General features: G+C 42.3%; 1 protein-coding gene across 7 annotated transcripts in view; it reads left to right on the top strand.

Moving 5' to 3' along the window:
• The window catches only part of Tpd52 (tumor protein D52), a 115,943-nt gene extending 96,457 nt beyond the window's left edge, over positions 1 to 19,486 (top strand). For 3 of the 7 annotated variants that reach the window (XM_075971479.1, XM_075971475.1, XM_075971482.1), the window contains exons 5-8: positions 387 to 413; positions 12,951 to 12,992; positions 14,291 to 14,339; positions 17,978 to 19,486. In XM_075971479.1, coding sequence (XP_075827594.1) covers positions 387 to 413; positions 12,951 to 12,992; positions 14,291 to 14,339; positions 17,978 to 18,100 — 241 coding nt within the window. In that variant the 3' untranslated portion in view covers positions 18,101 to 19,486. The remainder of the gene's footprint in view (positions 1 to 386; positions 414 to 12,950; positions 12,993 to 14,290; positions 14,340 to 17,977) is intronic. The other 4 variants (XM_075971480.1, XM_075971477.1, XM_075971481.1 and 1 more) reach the window with 2 other exon arrangements.
• The last annotated feature ends 1,383 nt before the right edge of the window (positions 19,487 to 20,869 follow it).

Genomic DNA, 20,869 nt, shown 5'->3' with positions numbered 1-20,869 from the left:
CACACTTCCCGTTTGTCTTTTCCTAAACCCAGATTGCATGACTTTGTATTTTTATTTGTGTGGAAAATATGTTTTACAACCAGAATTTCATTAGTTGAATTGGTTTGTTCAATTACTATTTTATACTGTGTATTAAAACACATTTCTTCATTCATTGCATTTGAGAGCACCACGGTTGTATGCATGGCACCGTAAGGAGGGATTTCCTGACCCTCGGACAGTCGTGTGCGCAGCACCGACCAGATGCCCTCGGTTCTTCAATGCTGACTGGCTCTTCAGTGTGTTAGGGGCTATGTAAAACATGAACCTTTAATAAAAGTAGGTTATTTAATTGTGACAGATTTGTCAGAACTTTCTGTTTTAATGCTTCCTCTGGCTTCTTACAGATTGCAAGCCTTTTCACATTCCTTTAGGTAAGGAGAGCGAAATGCCTGCTGCGGCCACGCATCTGTGTGAGACAAGCATGCGAGAGCAGATGTTGTTGCCTCGGTGGATGCTTGTGTGTGTCCACTGTGATTTTCCTGCACTCGCGGTAGCTCGGACATTAGTGTTTCTTACTCCACGGGAGGGTTCCTTGTGTGCCATGTGTAATGAACCAGTTGAAAGAAGAATTTGACGCTGCTGCACAAGGGATATGGAAATGATGTTTGAAGTTTCATTGATTATTGTCATTACTTTTACCGTGGCATACAGAATTCCTCCCTTTTGATGTCTGACTTTGTTTGGTTTTGATGCTTTAGTTTCTTTGGTGCTTTTGTAAGGATGCTGGGATTCTCCTTCATGTGTGTCCTATTATGTAACTGTAATAGACTGCATGTGCTGTCTCGTGGTAGTTGTCATCTTATAAAGGTTTCACTGCTCTTTTTGTGTGTGGTAAGACAGACGTCAGATCTTACCCACCATGTACTTCGCAACATTTGTCTTATTAGCTCATAGATTTTGCTGTTTTATTATTTTCTGCTAGCTGTTTTTTTAAGCATACAGGGTAATTTTATGGTTTGTCAGTGGAAATGGGGTATGAGAAAGTACAGGCTGTGCCCTGTAGGTGTCGCTGTGACGATTCTGATTATGTGATTATAAATGGAGGCTTTGGAGGAGACAAGTGGAGATCTTAAAGAGTAAGCAGGAAGGGTGTCTCCCTCTCCATCTCTCTTCTGACTGGAGTACATCATTGTCTTAAGGGACTTGTGCTATGATTTAGCTGCTACTATTTTCCCCCCCTTCCTGTCTCCCTTTCTGGTTATTAATTCTTCCGCACACTGTTAGCGAGGTTAAAGCTGATGTGTACATGGTCAGTGTGTGCCGTCATGTTATATCAGAAACAGTCTGCTCGTCTGAATGTTTTTAGGTCATCTCATTTTACTTAGAAATGGCAATTGTGCTGCACTATTCTTAAACTAATAAGTTTTGTTCTCTGAGAATTTCATGCAGGTATAAAATCCTTTCCCCCACCCACTCTTGCTTCCCTCCCAGCCCTGCCAATCCCCATTCCTCTTGGCGGGCATCTTTCCCATATTCATTTGTTTTGGTTTAGTGTCCTACTGAGTTTACTAGGGCCTTGTGTTACCCTGGGTTTGGAGCTAAGCATCGCAGCGCTGTGGGCTCACCAGTGTGTATACAACTGGATAGTCTGCCTTCCCATCTTCCAGAATCCATTAGCTGCCAGCAGGTCAGCAGCAAGACCCCACGAGTCCTTTCTCTTTCCATAGCAGACTTTCATACAGACGGCCACTGCCGTGTCAGGCTTACGAGGTGACATTTCTTAGCCTTCTCCTCACCTTCCAGCACATTCTTTCTGCTCCCCCTTCCACAAAGTTCTTGAACTTCAAGGATGTGGTGCAAGTGTTCGTTTCTACTGACAAATAGTGCATGTGGAGATCAAGTCTTCTGATCAAAACTTGGCAATAAGAGAAAAACTTCTCTTCTGAACTTTGTAATTCTTTTTTTTAAATCTTTTTTTTTTATTGAGAAAATGAGAAAAAAAACAAGTTTCCACCTCCTCCCAGCCTCCCATTTCCCTCCCCCTCCTCCCATCCTTCTCCCCCTCCTCCTACCCTTCTCCCCCTCCCCCCACTCCTTTCCCCCTCCCTCTCCAGTCCAAAGAGCAGTCAGGGTTCCCTGCCCTGTGTTAAGTCCTAGGTCCTCCCCCTTCCGTCCATATCTAGGAAGGTGAACATCCAAACTGGCTAGGCTCCCACAAAGCCAGCACATTACGTAGGATCAAAACCCCTTGCCACTGTCCTTGGCGTCTCATCAGCTCTCATTGTTCGCCATGTTCAGAGAGTCCAGTTTTATCCCATGCTTTTTCAGTCACAGTCCAGCTGGCCTTGGTGAGCTCCCAATAGATCAGCTCCACTGTCTCAGTGGGTGGGTGCACCCCTCGCGGTTCTGACTTCTTTGCTCATGTTCTCCCTCCTTCTGCTCCTCATTGGGACCTTGGGAGCTCAGTCCAGTGCTCCAGTGTGGGTCTCTGTCTCTATCTCCATCCATCACCAGATGAAGGTTCTATGATGATATGCAAGATATTCGTCAGTATTGCTATAGGATAGGGTCATTTCAGGTTCCCTATCCCCAGCTGCCCAAGGAATTAACTGGGGACCTCCGCTTGGGCACCTGGGAGCCACTCTAGGTTCAAGTCTCTTGCCAACCCTAAGGTGGCTCCCTTAACTAAGAATTGTGCTTCCGTGCTCCCCTATCCAACCTTCCTTTATCCCAATCCTCCTTTTTCCCCAAGTTCCCCCCTTGCTCCCCTTCTCCCTTTTCTCTCCCCATCTCCCCTTACCCCCATCCCACCCCAACCCCAAGATCTCAATTTTCTCCCCGGCAACTTTGTCTACTTCCCATAGCCAAGAGGATAACTATATGTTTTTCCTTTGGTTCACCTTCTTATTTAGTTTCTTTAGGATCACCAATTGTAGGCTCCGTGTCCCTTATTTATGGCTAGAAACCAATTATGAGTGAGTACATCCCATATTCATCTTTTTGGGTCTGGGTTACCTCACTCAGGATAGTGTTTTCTATTTCCATCCATTTGCATGCAAAATTCGAGAAGTCATTGTTTTTTACCGCAGCATAGTACTCTAATGTGTAGATATTCCACACTTTCTTCATCCATTCTTCCATTGAAGGGCATCTAGGTTGTTTCCAGGTTCTGGCTATTACAAATAATTCTGCTATGAACATAGTTGAACAAATGCTCTTGTCATATGATAGGGCATCTCTTGGGTATATTCCCAGGAGTGGTATTGCTGGGTCCAGGGGTAGGTTGATCCCGAATTTCCTGAGAAACCGAAACACTGATTTCCAAAGTGGCTGCACAAGATTGCATTCCCACCAGCAATGGATGAGGATACCCCTTTCTCCACAACCTCTCCAGCAAAGGCTATCCTTGGTGTTTTTTATTTTAGCCATTCTGACAGGTGTAAGATGATATCTCAAAGTTGTTTTGATTTGCATTTCCCTGATTGCTAAGGAGGTTGAGCATGACCTTAAGTGTCTTTTGGCCATTTGAACTTCCTCTGCTGAGAATTCTCTGTTCAGTTCAGTGCCCCATTTTTTAATTGGGTTAATTAGCATTTTAAAGTCTAGTTTCCTGAGTTCTCTATATATTTTGGAGATCAGACCTTTGTCTGTTGTGGGTTGGTGAAGATCTTCTCCCAGTCAGTAGGTTGCCTTTTTGTCTTGGTGACAGTGTCCTTTGCTTTACAGAAGCTTCTCAGTTTTAGTAGGTCCCATTTATTCAATGTTGCCCTTAATGTCTGAGCTGTTGGGGTTACACATAGGAAGTGATCTCCTGTGCTGATCTGATTTAGGGTACTTCCCACTTTCTCTTCTATCAGGTTCAATGTGTTCTGACTGATAGTGAGGTCTTTAATCCATTTGGACTTGAGTTTTGTGCATGGTGATAGATATGGGTCTATTTTCATTCTTCTACAGGTTGACATCCAGTTATGCCAGCACCATTTGTTGACGATGCTTTCTTTCTTCCATTGTATACTTTTAGCTCCTTTATCGAAAATGAGGTGTTCATAGGTTTGTGGGTTAAAATTCGGGTCTTCTATACGATTCCATTGGTCGACTTCTCTGTTTTTATGCCAGTACCACACTGTTTTCATCACTGTAGCTCTGTAATAGAGTTTGAAGTCAGGGATGGTAATGCCTCCAGACAATCCTTTATTGTATAGGATTGTTTTGGTTATCCTGGGTTTTTTGTTTTTTCATATAAAGTTGATTATTGTCCTCTCAAGATCTGTGAAGAATTTTGATGGGACCTTGATAGGGATTGCATTGAATCTATAAATTGCCTTTGGTAGAATTGCCATTTTTACTATGTTGATCCTCCCAATCCAAGAGCAAGGGAGGTCCTTCCATTTTCTGGTATACTCCTCAGTTTCTTTCTTCAATGCTTTAAAGTTCTTGTCAAATAGATCTTTCACTTCCTTGGTTAGAGTTACCCCAAGATATTTTATGCTGTTTGTGGCTATCGTGAAAGGTGAAGCTTCTCTGATTTCCCTCTCTGCTTCCATATCCTTTGTGTATAAGAGGGCGACTGATTTTTTGGAGTTGATCTTGTATCCTGCCACATTACTAAAGGTGTTTATCAGCTGTAAAAGTTCTTTGGTGGAGTTTTGGGGGTCGCTTATGTACACTATCATATCATCTGCAAATAACGAAAGTTTCACTTCTTCCTTTCCAATTCGAATCCCCTTGGTCCCCTTATGTTGTCTTATTGCTATTGCTAGAACTTCAAGCACTATATTGAAGAGGTATGGCGAGAGTGGACAGCCTTGTCGTGTTCCTGAGTTTAATGGGATGGCTTTGAGTTTCTCTCCATTTAATTTGATGTTAGCTGTCGGCTTGCTGTATATAGCTTTTATTATATTTAGGTATGACCCTTGTATCCCTAATCTCTCCAATACGTTTATCATAAAGGGATGTTGAATTTTGTCAAATGCTTTTTCAGCATCTAATGAGATGATCATATGGTTTTTTTCTTTCAGTTTATTTATATGATGGATTACATTGATAGATTTTCGTATGTTGAACCAGCCCTGCATCCCTGGGATGAAGCCTACTTGATCATAATGGATAATTTTTCTAATGTGTTCTTGGATTCGGTTTGCCAGTATTTTGTTGAGGATTTTTGCATCCATGTTCATGAGTGAGATTGGTCTATAATTCTCTTTCTTGGTTGAGTCTTTGTGTGGTTTTGGTATCAGAGTAACTGTAGCTTCATAAAAGGAATTTGGCAGTGCCTCTTCTGTTTCTATATTGTGAAATACATTAGGGAGTATAGGTATTAGCTCTTCTTGGAAGTTCTGGTAGAATTCCGCATTGAAACCATCTGGTCCCGGGCTTTTTTTGGTAGGGAGGTTTTTGATAACCTCTTCTAATTCTTTGCGACTAACAGGTCTATTTAGATTGTTCACCTGGTCCTGATTTAACTTTGGTATATGATATTTATCTAAAAAAGTATCCATTTCCTTTACATTTTCCAGTTTTGTGGCATATAGGCTTTTGTAGTAAGATCTAATGATTCTCTGAATTTCCTCTGTGTCTGTGGTTATGTCCCCCTTTTCATTTCTGATCTTATTAATTTGCAAATTCTCTCTCTGCCGTTTGATTAGTTTGGATAGGGGTTTGTCAATCTTGTTGATTTTCTCCAGGAACCAGCTTTTTGTTCCATTGATTCTTTGTATTGTTTTCTGTGTTTCTATTTTGTTGATTTCAGCCCTCAGTTTGATTATTTCCAGTCTCCTACTCCTCCTAGGTGAGTCTGCTTCTTTTTTTTGTAGAGCTTTCAGGTGGGCTGTTAAGTCTCCAATGTGAGCTTTCTCTGTTTTCTTTAAGTGGGCACTTAGTGCTATGAACTTTCCTCTTAGGACTGCTTTCATAGTGTCCCATAAGTTTGAGTATGTTGTTTTTTTATTTTCATTGAATTTTAGGAAGACTTTAATTTCTTTCTTTATTTCTTCCTTAATCCAGGTATGGTTCAGTAGTTGACCGTTCAGTTTCCATGACTTTGTAGGCTTTCTGGGGGTAGCATTGTTGTTGAATTCTAACTTTAATCCATGGTGATCTGATAAGACACAGGTGGTTACTAATATTTTTTTGTAACTGTGGATGTTTGCTTTGTTACCGACTATGTGGTCGATTTTCGAGAAGGTTCCATGAGCTGCAGAGAAGAAGGTATATTCTTTCCTATTTGGGTGGAATGTTCTATAGATGTCTGTTAAGTCCATTTGCTTCATTACCTCCATTAATTCTCTTATTTCTCTGTTAGGTTTCTGTCTGATTGACCTGTCCATTGGTGAGAGAGGAGTGTTGAAGTCTCCTACTATTAGTGTGTGCGGTTTGATGGCTGCCTTGAATTTTAGCAATGTTTCTTTTATGTACGTGGGTGCTTTTATATTAGGGGCATAGATGTCCAGGATTAAGACTTCATCCTGATGAACTGTTCCTGTTATGAGTATAAAATGCCCCTCTCCATCTCTTCTGATTGATTTAAGTTTGAAGTCAACTTTGTTAGAAATTAGTATGGCCACACCTGCTTGTTTCTTAGGTCCATTTGCTTGATAGGCCTTTTCCCAGCCCTTTACTCTGAGTAGGTGCCTGTCTTTGTGGTTGAGGTGTGTTTCTTGTAAACAGCAGAATGTTGGATCCTGTTTTCGTATCCAATCTCTTAGCCTGTGCCTTTTTATAGGTGAGTTGAGTCCATTGACATTAAGTGATATTAATGATCAGTGGTTGTTAACTCTGGTCATTTTTTTTTTTTTAGTCGTAGAGTCTGTGTGTTTCCCTTCTTTGACTTGTGTTGGTGAAGGGTCTCTGGATGTCTGAGTTATTGTGGTCATTGTTGGACTCCTTGGTTAGTGATTTTCCTTCAGTTACTTTCTGTAAGGCTGGATTTGTGGCTGCATATTGTTTAAATTTGTTTTTATCCTGGAAAATTTTATTTTCTCCATTTATAGTGAACGAAAGCTTGGCTGGGTATAGTAATCTGGGCTTGCATCCATGGTCTCTCAGTTTCTGCAGTACATCTATCCAGGACCTTCTGGCTTTCATGGTTTCCATGGAGAAGTCAGGTGTAAGTCTGATAGGTTTACCTTTATAAGTAATTTGGCTTTTTTCCTTTGCAGCTCTTAATATTCTTTTCTTATTCTGTGTGCTTTGTGTTTTGATAATTACATGGCGAGGGGATTTTTTTTTTTTTGATCCAGCCTATTCGGTGTTCTGTATGCTTCTTGAACCTTCATAGGTACATCCTTCTTCAGGTTGGGAAAGTTTTCTTCTATAATTTTATTAAATATATTTTCTGGACCATTGAGCTGCATTTCTTTTCCTTCTTCTACTCCTATTATTCTTAGGTTTGGTCTTTTTATTGTGTCCATATTTCCTGAATGTTTTGTAATGAGAGTTTGTTGGACTTGCTGTTTTCTTTGATCATAGTGTTTATTTTCTCTGTGGTATCTTCAGAATCTGAGAGTCTTTCTTCTATCTCTTGTATTCTGTTGGTTATGCTTGTTTCTGTAGTCTCTATTCGTTTACCTAGATTTTCCATGTCCAGCTGGCCCTCTGTTTGTGTTTTCTTCTTTGCCTCCATTTCAGTTTTCAAGTCTTGAACTGTTTCCATTATCTGTTTGATTGTTTTTCCTTGGTTTTCTAGGGTATCATTCACTGATTTATTCAATTCTTCAAACTTTCTGTTATATTTCTCATCCATTTCTATAAGGGCGTTTTTTTACATGCTGTTTAAGGGCGTCAATCACTTTCATGAAGTCAATCTTTTCTACTTCTTCTTGATTAAGGTATTCATGTCCTCCCGTTGTGAGGTCGCTGGTTTCTGGTGGCTTCATGTTGCTTTTCAGCTTGTTGGGCGAATTCTTGCCTTGGCGTCTGCCCATCTCTTCTTCCAAATGCTCCCTTATGGATCTTCTTTTACCGGATCAGGTCTCCTTGCCTACCCAACGCTGGCTCTCCCCAATGTTGGCTCTCCTGGCGCCGAGAGATCAGGCCTCCGTGCTGGTTGGGCAGCTTGCAAACAAAGCGCCTACCCTGCTTGGTGCAGGCAGGCCATAGAAACAAAGGAACTCCAGCCCGTTTGGGTGCCCCGAGGATTCGGACCCAGTGCCCAGACAGGCTGGGCTGGGTGATGTTATGTGACAAAAGAGGGCGGTGGGGCCTAAGTGGGGAGGACTCTGGATGGAAGCTGGGTGGGCCAGGAAGAAAGAGGCAGTACCCAGGGAGTAGAGGCCCTGCAGAGAGCCCAAGAATGACAGGGGGCCAAGGAACCCCCGAGCTCCCCGTCCCAGGCTGGCGCCGCAGGCCAGAAACTCACCCTAAAGCTGGGTCTCCTGGCACCGAGAGATCAGGCCTCCGTGCTGGTTGGGCAGCTCGCAAACAAAGCGCCTACCCTGCTTGGTGCAGGCAGGCCACAGAAACAAAGGAACTGCAGCCCACCCGGGCGCCCCGAGGACTCGGACCCAGCGCCCAGACAGGCTGGACTGGGCGTGAACTTTGTAATTCTTATAGAGCAGAGATCAGCTAAAGTCACTTAATCTAGTCTCATGTTTCAGACATACAAGGAAAACATATCTGATCTTTAGATCATAAAGGTCAGGGGCAAACTGGCCACATTCCTCTAGGAACCATCCAAGGCGACAGGCTGTAGCAGCATGGCCCCGTCTAGGGCTAAGAGGATGGAAACCAGAGATCCCTCGTGCCAACCGCTCTGAAACAGACGGTTAATCCCACTAACTGTTTGTCCTGAGTCCCCCTCGTCCGGCAAACTCGAGACTAGTGATTTCGTGCCCATGTAGTTTGGGATGCAAGAAGAGACGTACACGGCTTTTGCTGACTCGGAGATTTCAGCATCAGGTTTTCATCTTATAAACGTGGTCAGTTAATGAGGTGATGTTTGAGATTTAGACATCTGTAATTTGGCTTGGTTAGGGGTGGGTGGGGGAGGGAAAGGACAGGAGGATAAGTGGGGGTCAGGGAGAAAATGTACGAGAGCTCAGCCTGGCTGGGATCCTGGTGGGACAAGTCAATGAAAACTGATCCATGAGGCCCTTGGGGACAGTCATTGACCACTCATGAAAGTGGCACGCACATTTCCACATCTCTATTTCCACCTTTTCCCCTGTACATACAGGCAGCACATTGAGTCTTCATCCTTTAGAAGTCCCTTCTCATTTTAACTACTGCTGCCTTTAAACACAGGCGATGGGCTCATGGCATTCTGGAATAATTCATCTTGTTTCATTTCTTTCATATTTACAAAGAAATGCTAATTCATTTTGTGTTTATTTCACAGGGTGTTTTCCTTTCAAATAAGTATTTCTTCATGTATAGACATATCTCAATTTTTAAAATTTGTTTTGGGGTTTATTAGGGTCATTCTAGACAATTCTTTTTTGCTGGAAACTTCTGCTCTTTGTGGGAAAAGACAATATCTTTCCTTCTCCATGAAACAGTATCTTTTAATTAGGAACTGAATCGTAGTAATAACTTCCTCCACTTTCCGCATCCATTCCCCCCCTTCAGTTAGCCAAGGTATTTGTTCATTCTGATGGAGCTGTTAAATGATAGCCTTGTCCTAGCCTGTAGGGCTGGGACTAAGAACTGCTGATGCTGGAAACTTTAGACACATAATTGACTATGAAAATGATGTGATAATGCCTCAGGGTTGTAAGCTGGGTAAGAAGATCTGAGCACTTCCGAAGTAGGCGTGGTTACTGTTCTGATTTTATAGTTGGGAGAACATTGAGCTGGAGGGACAGTAAATGACCTGAAGGCTACAAAGCCAATGTAAGTGGCTGCTGGTTAGGATTCGAATCCAGCGTCCTGGACCCGGAGCTGACTCTCTGCTAAGAGCACTGCGTTTGAGAGTGACTCCTGATCCCTGGGTATTGCTCACGTCAGAGGAGACTGAGAACCACGTGAGATTGCTTTTGCAGCCATGCTTGCCATGCGGCCGGCACCCACGCATTAGCCATTGCTGCTCTCTGCATAGCCCTTCTTTCTCTGTTCATCCTGATTTGTAGAGATGGAAAGACCAAGCAACAGTATCAGACTAGGAAAAAACTAAGTAATTCAGCTTTAAAAGAAAATACTTTATTTTATGTGCATTGGTCTGAAGGTGACAGATCTCCTGGAGTTGGAGTCCCATGTGAGCTGCCATGTGGGTGCTGACGTTTGAACCTGCGTCATCTGGAAGAGCAGCCCAGCTCTTAACCACTGAGCCATCTCTCCAGCCCCGAATAGTTTGGCTCTTTAAAAGAATGGGCTTTGCAAAGTCAGAGTGACCCTGAGGTGGACAAGGACACATTGAGAACCAGCCGCCCTGTGCTGTGTCGTTATGTTAAGAGATGCCTTACTTTGTGCCCTGCTTCGAGGGTTACAACAGATCTTGCCTTGTAGATGGGACGGGTCCCCACAGCTTGGCTGTTAATCAGTGACTCTGGCTTTTTGCTGTAGGAGGTTCTGTATTGAGTTCAACTTTGGATGAAATAGGAAATGATAGTATCAGTTGAGGAAGCTTTGAGTAACTTGGTGTAGAGTAGCCAGGGATGAAAGAACAGCTGCCCCAAGTGCAATGCCATCTGGATGCGAATGCAGAGGGGATTAGCTAACGGGTGGGGTTGGACTCACATATACGCTTTGTCCTTCCCACTAAGATGGCTCTCAGGAGCAGAGACCTTGCCTTCAAAGCCATCTCTGGCAATGGATCTCATTCTCTGTTTTAAGAGGTTTTTGTTTTGTTTTGTTTTTGAATTTTGAAATACAGCTACAGAAAAGTATTCAGATTTAGCCCAGTGATTTTTTTTTCCACAAAATAAGCCTTATTATAAACAGGTCCTTGTCTTTTCCTATAGATATTGTCTGAGGCATATTTAATATGTATTAGCTTGTGTGCTGGTGAGAAAACCCAGCCACCTGGCTGCTAGGGGAAATAAAACTTCTTATGTGACTATAGGAACAGTAGCTAGATTTGTCTGGGACTTTAAAAAAATTAAACTTTACCCACTATTACCTCATTTTGTTAATATTGTTAAACTGTGTCTGAATCCCACACACAATCAATTTATCATACTTGGCCACTACTCACCTTCCGTGGCCAGAGTTTAGTAGCTTCTCCTGAAGTGGGTGTTCTGGTGGAGAGTGCTTTCGGGGAGGGACAGAAAATGGCATGTGTTAGCTTAGTGCAAAGGGAAAAGCTTTGCACAAATATAACAACAGTGTTGTAAACCAAGGAGTGGGGAGAGGTAAGCCCAGCCCCATCCCACTCAAACAAGCCCAACTCCTCGAAAAGCAAAAAGCTTTGGAAATTGAGGTAGCACTTGCCAACTAGGCGATACGAAAGTGTGCCCCCTCCTACCCAGGTGTACCTGCATGACCGACCAGACCCTCTCTCCCTCCTAACCCTGTCCACACTTCCCTTTCTCTTTTCTTGGCAAACAGGCTTCCTCTGAGTTCTAACGGCTCTTTCATGATCTGGCAATTCCACCACAGCCTTTAAGTTGGTGGGGTTTCTAGCTCAGAGATCCGCGTCCTGTCGGATTTGAGGATCTGTCTGTTGTGGAGTTCCACACCCCATTCAGTGACAGTTTGCAGATTGGCAGGAGGTTAAAAGTGTTGAGGGTGCTCCCCAATGTGTCACAGGAGTTGGGGTCAAACTGTTTCGTGGGTGTTGGCTCTTCCCGGCTCGTTCTTTAGAACGGCCCAAGGAAATCCATGGGATGATTCAAGTCATGTTGTAAATAATTTACAATTGTTTTCATTAATCTGTGCCCTATAATTAGGGGGATAGTGTACTTGAAAATATCAAGCAGAAGAACTGGTAACTTTTTCCAGGGTAGTTCATGCCCAGGATGCTGTCATAGCACATGCCCCCTCTGTAGGGTGGAGAACTTCCTGTGTGACAGATAGCACAATGGTGCCCCAATTCTCTCTGTTCCAGAGTATGCATTCTGTACATCCAGATCATGCTGTATATAATTAGATAGTATATGTCAAGCTAGACTTGATAGCACATAACACCTTGCCATCTGTAACAACAGTCCTAGTCATAAACTCACAAACTCTTTTGAATGTCATTAAGGATTAATATTTGAACTGTTCACTTTACCAAAAGGAAAGATTACTTAACAGTTTGAACAAGAGCAAAGTTTTTTTTTTTTAAATTTTTTTTAGGAGCCCAAGAATGAAGATATTTTCTTGAGCTAGTGTCTAGGGACGGTAGCTCAGAGCAGGCTCAAAAGCTTTGCCAATCAGTAGACTGTACTGTTAAGGGGTAGACGTTGAACCCCAGAATACAGAGAGCTGAATGGTACTTGAATGATCTTCGGGGAAGTCTTGAGACCAAGTGTAAGCCTCTCTTAGTGAAGAATTGATGCTGCTGCTGCTCCTGCTAAGCAGTGCTTTGGAATTTGTGATTGCTTAGTTACCAAATAGGTGATAGATTTAGAAACTGGCCTGTTTGAGCGCTGAAACAGATACCCGGAGAAAGATGGCCACTGTGGCCCTTCAGGGTTGTGTGTGTGTGTGTACACTTCATCTTTGAGGGGAGGTAGTGAACCCTGAATCGGGACTCCTGAAGATCCACATTCCATTCTTAGTTTTCTACTGTTCCTTGGGTTACAATTTGGCTTCTGAGCCTTGAACCTTCTAGATCTGGGTAAACACACTTGATAGTTTTCACAGCGCCAGGAGAGGATATACTTGTCTATTAGCGCCGATAATGATTTGGTTGACATTGACTTATGAATGGAAGTAAATTCTTTTGGCATAGCTTTGATGTCGCCCTCTCACCTCAAAAAGTAGACGATTGTTCACAGTGCCTAAAGAATGAGCTACCAGAAGCTCCGCTAATCAGAAAGTGGGGCAGCTTCTGTGCTGGATCACTGCATACTAACTTGTTTCTGTCTTCCTTTAATGCTGCCTCTCAGTATACGCTCCATTCAGCATTCGATTAGCATGCCTGCTATGAGGTAACGTATGTCCTTACAAGATGCTTCCTGCCCCATGTATGGATGCTCAAACCACTGACTAGGGAACTAGAATTCTGTCTAACAAGCTGGGCATTAACACTGTTACAACCTGCAGTTGCTTTTCTTACAATGTTGGGATAGATTCATAAGAGCCAAAATGTGAATTTTTTAAAGAATTACTGTTTCAATTTTATTTTATAAAATGTCTATTTGAAACCAGTTGAATTGGAAAGCACATGCCAGTGTAGACTGAAGCTGTCTTAGTAGTTCAGGGTTATTTTGTTCCTTCTCCTTCTCTTTGTTCAACCCCCCCCCCCGCCCCCCACCCACCCCGCCTCCACCATAGCTTCCAGCCTCACACTCTGCTTTGCTCATCCCAGAGTGGCCTTTGTAGCCAGCTTTCCTCAGCCGGCACTGGTAATCAGCCATAATTTAGTCTGCCTGGGGAGCAGAGGCTCCGGAACTGTAGGTATCCCTGGCTTGCACTTTAGTCTGTACAGGAAGCACCTGGAGGGGTAGCTACAATGTTGCACGCTGGAACCACCCCTAGAGTCTCTGAATCTAGAGTAGGTGTGGGACTGAGAGTTCATTTTCCTAGCGTGTTCTTGAGAGCGCTAGTACAGTTGGCCTGGGGTTGGGGAGGTGGGGTGTCACATGTAACAACCACTGGCTTTGGTCCCCTCTGTGCCCTTCTAACGTTGTAACAGGGTGGGATTTAAGGTTCTATGTAGGAACCCATAGGTGAGAGACAAAAGCCTAATGTGTAGAGGAGAGATACTTTTCTGAGCTCTCTGCTTTCTTTGGGTCCCTTCTCTGTCTGACACAATTCTTTTGGAATTAGGGTCCCTGTAATGGAATCTCAGCTTGTCTCGATGGTGTAGTGTGTTGTGTGCTCTTATGGGAATCTTAGCCCACAGGATGAGGCACTGAATCAGAGTTCTAAAGTATCCTGCTAAGTTCAGGGGATCTCACAGTGGCATTTTCTTGGTTCTGGTGAGTCTTTAGGAAGGTGACAGAGCTGGTATTGTCTACCTTCTTCCTTTTCTGTTTATATGACAGTATCACTTATATCTTAGAGTGACTGTCTTCATGACCTTAAAAGCAATGTAGAAGTATTAGCCCAGAAGCTGGTTCACACAGGAAGTGTATGTGTTGATACCTGTTCACATATATGCAGATAAATACCCACTCTTGCTAATTATGAATCTCAGCAAGGAGAAAAGCAGTCGTTTCTGATCCTTCAGAGACTTTTGTTTTTTTCACAGTGGTTGTAATTTTATTTTTTTCTATCTTCATAGAAACTCCCCAACTTTCAAGTCATTTGAAGAAAAGGTTGAAAACTTAAAGGTAAGTACAGGGGTGCGCTGTCTTCATGACACTGTTGCCACCTCCCATCATTCCCATAAAGCTCTAGAGAACTTAAGAATTCTACCCTGCGCGTCACTAATGCACACTGCATGGTTTTGTAGGGTTTTTTCTTTTTCTTGTGATTTTTTTTTGATAACATAAAACTGCAATTTTTCAGACATTTGTTTTATTTCAAATATTCTTATAATTGAACAAGAATTTGTGCTGTTTTTATCTAAAAATCACACAATACTAGACAATATAAATATTAGTATTTTAATATTGATAATAGATATTAAAATATGAAAAATTAGTCACTATCTTTTCTATTTAAGGGTATTTTCTTATTGTTTAGCAATTTCACACATTTATAAAGTGTATCTTGTTCATATCTGTCTCCTTTGATCTCCCATTGGAGGTACACATTCTTCCATAATCAGTAGCTTTATAAATTGTGTTATTTCCAAAATTATGGCGAAGTCATCAACCCTGAGGATTGGGCATAGTGGCTCATGCATTTAATCTCTGCACTTGGAGGCTGAGGCAAGAGCATTGCCTAGAGTTTGATGCTAGCTTTTGCTACATACTCTGTCACAAAAGCACTAAAACAGGAAACAAACAAACCATGACAAATGATTCTATGAACTCTTTGAGTCACAAATGGTCCCATGTGTGCCTAGTGAAACTCCTGATGCTCTGTTCCAGCGTTTGTGTGCAGCCTGGGTGGCGGCCCTTTATCCAGCCCTCTTCACTGCACTGGATATAGTTTGGAGCTGACATCTTATTATTTTAAATAAGTGAGCCTTGCCTGGCAGTTTCATTTATATAAATGGTACACACCTGGAATTTCAGCACTTGAGAGATAGAAAAGGAGGGCTGTGAGTTCAAGACCATCCTTGGCTACAGAGAGACCTTACTCAAGAACATAAGTTAAAAAGAACTCATATTTATTTTAGTCATTCAGAACTCCAGAAGAATCACTTATTCTTAAAAGTATCTTACATAGCCGGGTATTTTACTCAGAACACACTTCTGAGTTCAAGGCCTAGCCTGGTCTACAGTACTAGTTCCAGCACAGCCAAGACTGTTAGATAATGAAATGCTGTCTTAAAATGAAACAAAAACAAAATATAACAACAACAAAAAGAAAACAAACAAAAAGAAAAAAAGTTTCTTACATGAAAAGGCAGAATTTGCTTACTGAAAGATAAGACACTGCAGTGATCTGGATTTTAGCTTGGACCTCTTCTCTGTAGAATCTCACTGTATACAGTCTTACAGCTTCATGCTTGTGAACCCATGATTGCAGGGATCCTTCATTTTGTTCAGTATTACTGCTTCGGGGCTGTGATAGTCTTTGGCTTGTTCCATGGTGTGCACTGGATGAATATAAACATACATCACACTCGTGTTTCTAGATTGGTACATGAGACTGGCTTTCTTCATCTCGGTGCCAGGTCACACATCTGAAAAGAGGCTGCATTGTGAATAGTCACGGTTTGCAGTGACTCAGTTCTCAAGACTATTGGACTCTCCCTGCCTCTTCCTCACATCTGTCTTCTTAGTATTTGAAATAGCTCATCAGAAATCAGCAGCTCATGTGCATTTGATCCCAAAGATGAGAAAGAACTGCCCAGTCACTTGCTATATTAACTATTGTTGCTATAGATTCCAGCCAGTATAGTTCATTTGTCATATCCAACTTAGCATCATTTGGATGATGAAACATGATGTCTTAGTGATGAAACACCATGACCAAAAGCAAGTTTGGAAGAAAAGGAACTTAAACATAGCTTGCTCCCCATGATTTGCTTAGCCTGCCGCCTTATAGAACCCAAGACCACCAGCCCAGGGGTGACCACACTCACAATGGACTGGGCCCTTCCCCATCACCTACTAATTAAGAAGATTCTATATGGGCTTGCCTATAACCTGGTCTCACGGAGACATTTTCTTAATTGAGATTCCCTCCTGCCGTGTGACTATAGCTTGTGTCAAGTTGACATAACTGTCCAGCACAGATAAACACATAAAAAGTAACTTTTCAAAGTATATTGAATAGTTATTGCTAAAGAAATTTGTAGTTATATGCTTGGGATAATTTTGCCAAATTATACTTACAGTCATTTACGCTTTGTATCAGCATGTCAGTGCACTGCGGTTTTGGATGGGTTCAGTTTCCTGTAGTTTTAGGTATGTGGGTGGCTATGACAGGAACAGCTGAGGGTACCATGCAGACCTGGAGGAAGAGCAGCTGAGAGGCAGGAGTTGCGATCTCGGTGAGGACAGTGAAAGATTCAGAGGGTCTAATGGGACAAAGCACAGAAGGGAGACAGGAGTGAGCGGTACGCTGTGTACCGCAGGCTGGCTCAGGCACAACTCATGTGCTGGAGTAGGTGGTATGCTGTGCACCGCAGGCTGGCTCGCGCACAGCTCATGTGCTGGAGTAGGTGGTATGCTGTGTACCGCAGGCTGGCTCGCGCACAGCTCATGTGCTGGAGCAGGTGGTATGCTGTGCACCGCAGGCTGGCTTCGCACACCTCACGTGCTGGGCCAGTTAGCTATGGAGGTGCTGCTGTTGAACATTTTCTTTTTACATCTTTAAATTTAATAGTAAGATACATAATATTTTAATCACTTTTACTTAGAATTTTATGGAGCAAGCAGTGAAGCGAAACAAAATAAAAATTATTTTCTTGGAGGGTTTCATTGGCTCTTCTGAAGAGGAAAGATGAATGGAAGAGGGGCCCACTGTGGGGAGTTCCTTTACTTGTGCTAAATTGCCAGAAGTTGTAACAATTTTTATAGTTAAAGACATTTTAGTGAATTTAGTAATGCTTATAAGCTATGCATATTTATCTAAGTCAAAGCTTGGATGGCAGAAAACTTTCAGTTAGATTCCAGTTCTCAGACTTGCCCAGTGAGTTAAGACTGGGGAAACCGGAAGTTCAAGTTGAATCCACTGAGCATGCATTCTTGGTCACTGCTGGTTTCCTCATGTAGCTCTCGTGTTGTTCAGTCATTACATGTAACAGGCAGCGAGCACTGAGAAGCATGAAGTGACATACTGATAACAGGTGTGGTTTTGGTCCTGAGACAGTGCGTCACAGGAACTTACAGTAGAGCCCAGGCTAGAGACCAAACTTACGGCAGTCCTCCTGCCTTAGCCTCCTGAGTGTTGATATTATAGGCATGAGCCACCACACCCATCTAGGCGTTTTGAAAAAAAAAATCAGGCATATGTAGCATTCAAACCGATACTGATTGACAGTTTCAGGCCTAGGAGGTTGGAGTAGGGCGTCACAAATTTCTAGTGTACAAGAAGTCACTCAGGGTCCCTCAGGCATTACAGTTCCACGTCTGACACTCCGTGTCTGACAAGTCCCCAGATGATGGCTGAGTCTGTAGGCAGACTTATGTAGGAAAGGGCTGAGAACCCTACAGTGCACCAGGAAAGATACTTTTATCTTCCGTTTGTTGTGTCTCACGGTTAAGCTACCCCGAGCGCTACAGCAGCATGTACACACGGACATAGTCTTGAGAGGCCCAGTTTGCTACTGAAAGTCAGGTTAGAGTTTCTTTCTGCAGAGGTGATTAATTTTGCTTCATGATGTCTTCTCTTTTCCCCACTTTTAAAGTCTAAAGTAGGGGGAGCCAAGCCTGCCGGCGGTGATTTTGGAGAGGTCCTGAATTCCACCGCGAACGCTACTAGTGCCGAGGCCACCGAGCCCCCTCCAGCGCAGACGGAGGCCATGCCCTGAATTCCGGAACATATCCTGCTGCCCACTGCCAGGTGCTGCAAGGGACATCAAGCACATCTCGTCAGCGTTCATGGCCACAGATTTCGACCAGATGTGCTTTCATTTAGCTTTACTTATTTCTTTGACCAAATAGTTTGCGAATTAAATGAAGTGGGAGCACTCTCTCCTCCACGCCAGGGAAACACCCTTTGTAGGAGACCGCAGCCAGAGCCTCTGGTAGTCCCCGAGGCATGCCGGGGTGACAGGAAGCTGCGGGCCACCTCAGCTTCGGCTTTACGGAATCACTCCACATCTGGGATTCTTTTTGATCCTTTTCTATACGAGTCATTTTTCCTTTTTGAGTCTGTTATACTTGATTTCTAACTAAAATGGTTCTTCTAAATTCTGGTAGTTAAAAGTTTCGGAATTATTTTGTTACTTTTAAAGGAGAAACCACCAGCTACAATTCTTTTTTTCTTGGATAAACAGTTTTTGTATGTGGACCATATCTTGGGTTTCTGAGCACACCAGACTAAAGCAAACAGGTGTGTGTGTACTTGAGTAGTTCTGTAAGTTAAAACCATGCAGAAACTCAGTCTGCCAGTGGCGTGAGTGTGGGGTCCCCCCATGTCCTTGGTGATTAGCAGCTACCATTTCAACATACTGCTTATTTATTATGCCACTCTTACACATTTTTTATAAGATTAAAATCTAATTTCAGGTAAACTGACAAAATATCATTGTGAGTCAAGCATATATTACTATAAGTTGAAATGTGACCACACTTGTCTAAAACGTCTTTAGGTCTAGATAGCTGTAAAAATGCTGAAATCGATCACCGCAGGGGAACTTGCTGCCTCCATTAAATCCATTTAGCACCCATTAGGAAACACAGAAAGTTCTATGAGAAGTACAACTTAAATATTTTTATACTAAGGTATTGTTGACTCCGAAGGATGTAAGGCATTAATACAAATGAGCTCATCATGTACGTGTTCTCAGTGCGTTAGTGATGTAGAGTGTACTGTAGATACGGCCCCTGCTTGGAGAGATCGTGGGGCTTGTGATCAAGGCTTCCAGATGTCTCTGAGCTCCTCCCGTAACTGTGGCTAACTACTGACTCACTACCATTTCCTTCTGCTGTCTATGTTTATGGCTACAAGGTCTGTCTGGTATTTATCTATTGTGATTTTATCATTGTCCATGCCAAATGTTAATTGCCAAGCTTGGAGTGACCTAAAGCATTTTCAAAAGCATGACTAGATTGAATTGAGGATAAAGTTTCTGCAGACCAAATTTGAAAAGCCACAAGTGTCAGTCGTTACAAAATGACGTGCTGCCATTGTTGATTGCTACTTGGATGCTCTATTGTATGTGACAAATCTCAATAAAGTCTGTGTATCAGTAGTCTAGGTTTTGATTTATTAAGAGGCCAATGGTCTGGATAAAATTTGTATTCCAAAATCAACTGGTATCCTGGAAATTTGTCTCTTTAGAGAAATATTGTGATTTTTCAGTATAACCCCCCCCCCCAATCCAACATCTTTTCAACAGATTACTTCCTGGGTGTCTTACCCACTGTTTTTGTAACCAGGCAAAAATAGAGTAATATGGCAGCTTTCTTCATAAGAAATATTCAGATTTCATAAAGAGATTTCTCACATGAGGAAAACAATAGTAAGTCAGATATAGATAAATTTGAGGAATCAGTATGAAAGAAAAAATTAGAGAAACATATTTCTGGACATCTTCCTACTCTTAACCTAAAAAGTTAATCTACTGTAAGAACCCTGCCTCATCCAAAAACATCACAATAATGATTAAGGACTAACACAGAAGAAACCCTGTCTCGAAAAACAAAACAAAAACAAAAAAAGAAAATTAAACACGAATTTTTAGAATATTCAGAAATATTAAAAATATTTGTGGGAAATTTATTATGAATTCACAGATACTTCAGAAATTTGAAATATAGCAATTAATAGAAATATTCCTAAGAGGTCAGGGCCACTTTACTGGGATTTGTGTTTTTTAGGGTAAGGAAATAGCAAAAGAGAAACCTCAAATATTTGTGAAATCTTGGATATTTAAGGCCATACCTGTAATGGGAGAGAAGATCTCTGAGGCCTTCCACACGCGGTTTCCCTAACGCACAGGGTCTGTGGTAAATCTAGCCGGAATTCTTACTGTTTAGAACCTCACAAAATTAATGGGAAGAGAGAACTCATTAACTGGATTATGATTTTAGCAACTCAAAAGCAATTATTGGAATACAGAAAAATGTTTAATTTGAACTATTTCTGGATCTTTTAAAGTATACACTATTTTCTGTGAAGAGTTTGAAAGCAATAAGACTGTAATTTGGGTATGGGTTCTTTTATGTATTTCCCACTTTCAGAAAGGGGCTAAGTCCTAGATGGCATCCAGCATCGGCAGTGGCCTCCACAGCGTGCTGACATGTGCACCCCCACACAGATGAACACATTAAAACCCCTTCAGTTCCACATACGTTAGTTTTCATTCACATCTCGGCTTGCTTTTCAATATGACTAATTTTTAATCTCCCAATCCCAGAATGCTCTCCTCTACGGTGCTGAAATGTCTTCAGTGCGACAGCATATCTTACACACGCCCTGGATCTTTCTTTCAGACTTTGCTGAGCAGTTACGCATATTTTCCCTTTTATTTTTTTAATTTATTTTTTAAAAACTATCTTTTTTTCATTTTACATACCAATCCCAGTTCCTGCTCCCTCCCCTCCTCCCGCTCCCTCCCCTCCTTCCATTCCCT

Source organism: Microtus pennsylvanicus, chromosome 5 (assembly GCF_037038515.1).
Source record: "Microtus pennsylvanicus isolate mMicPen1 chromosome 5, mMicPen1.hap1, whole genome shotgun sequence".
Lineage (NCBI taxonomy): Eukaryota > Metazoa > Chordata > Mammalia > Rodentia > Cricetidae > Microtus > Microtus pennsylvanicus.
Note: the sequence above shows the minus strand (reverse complement) of the source record. Positions and strands in the feature narration are given on the sequence as shown.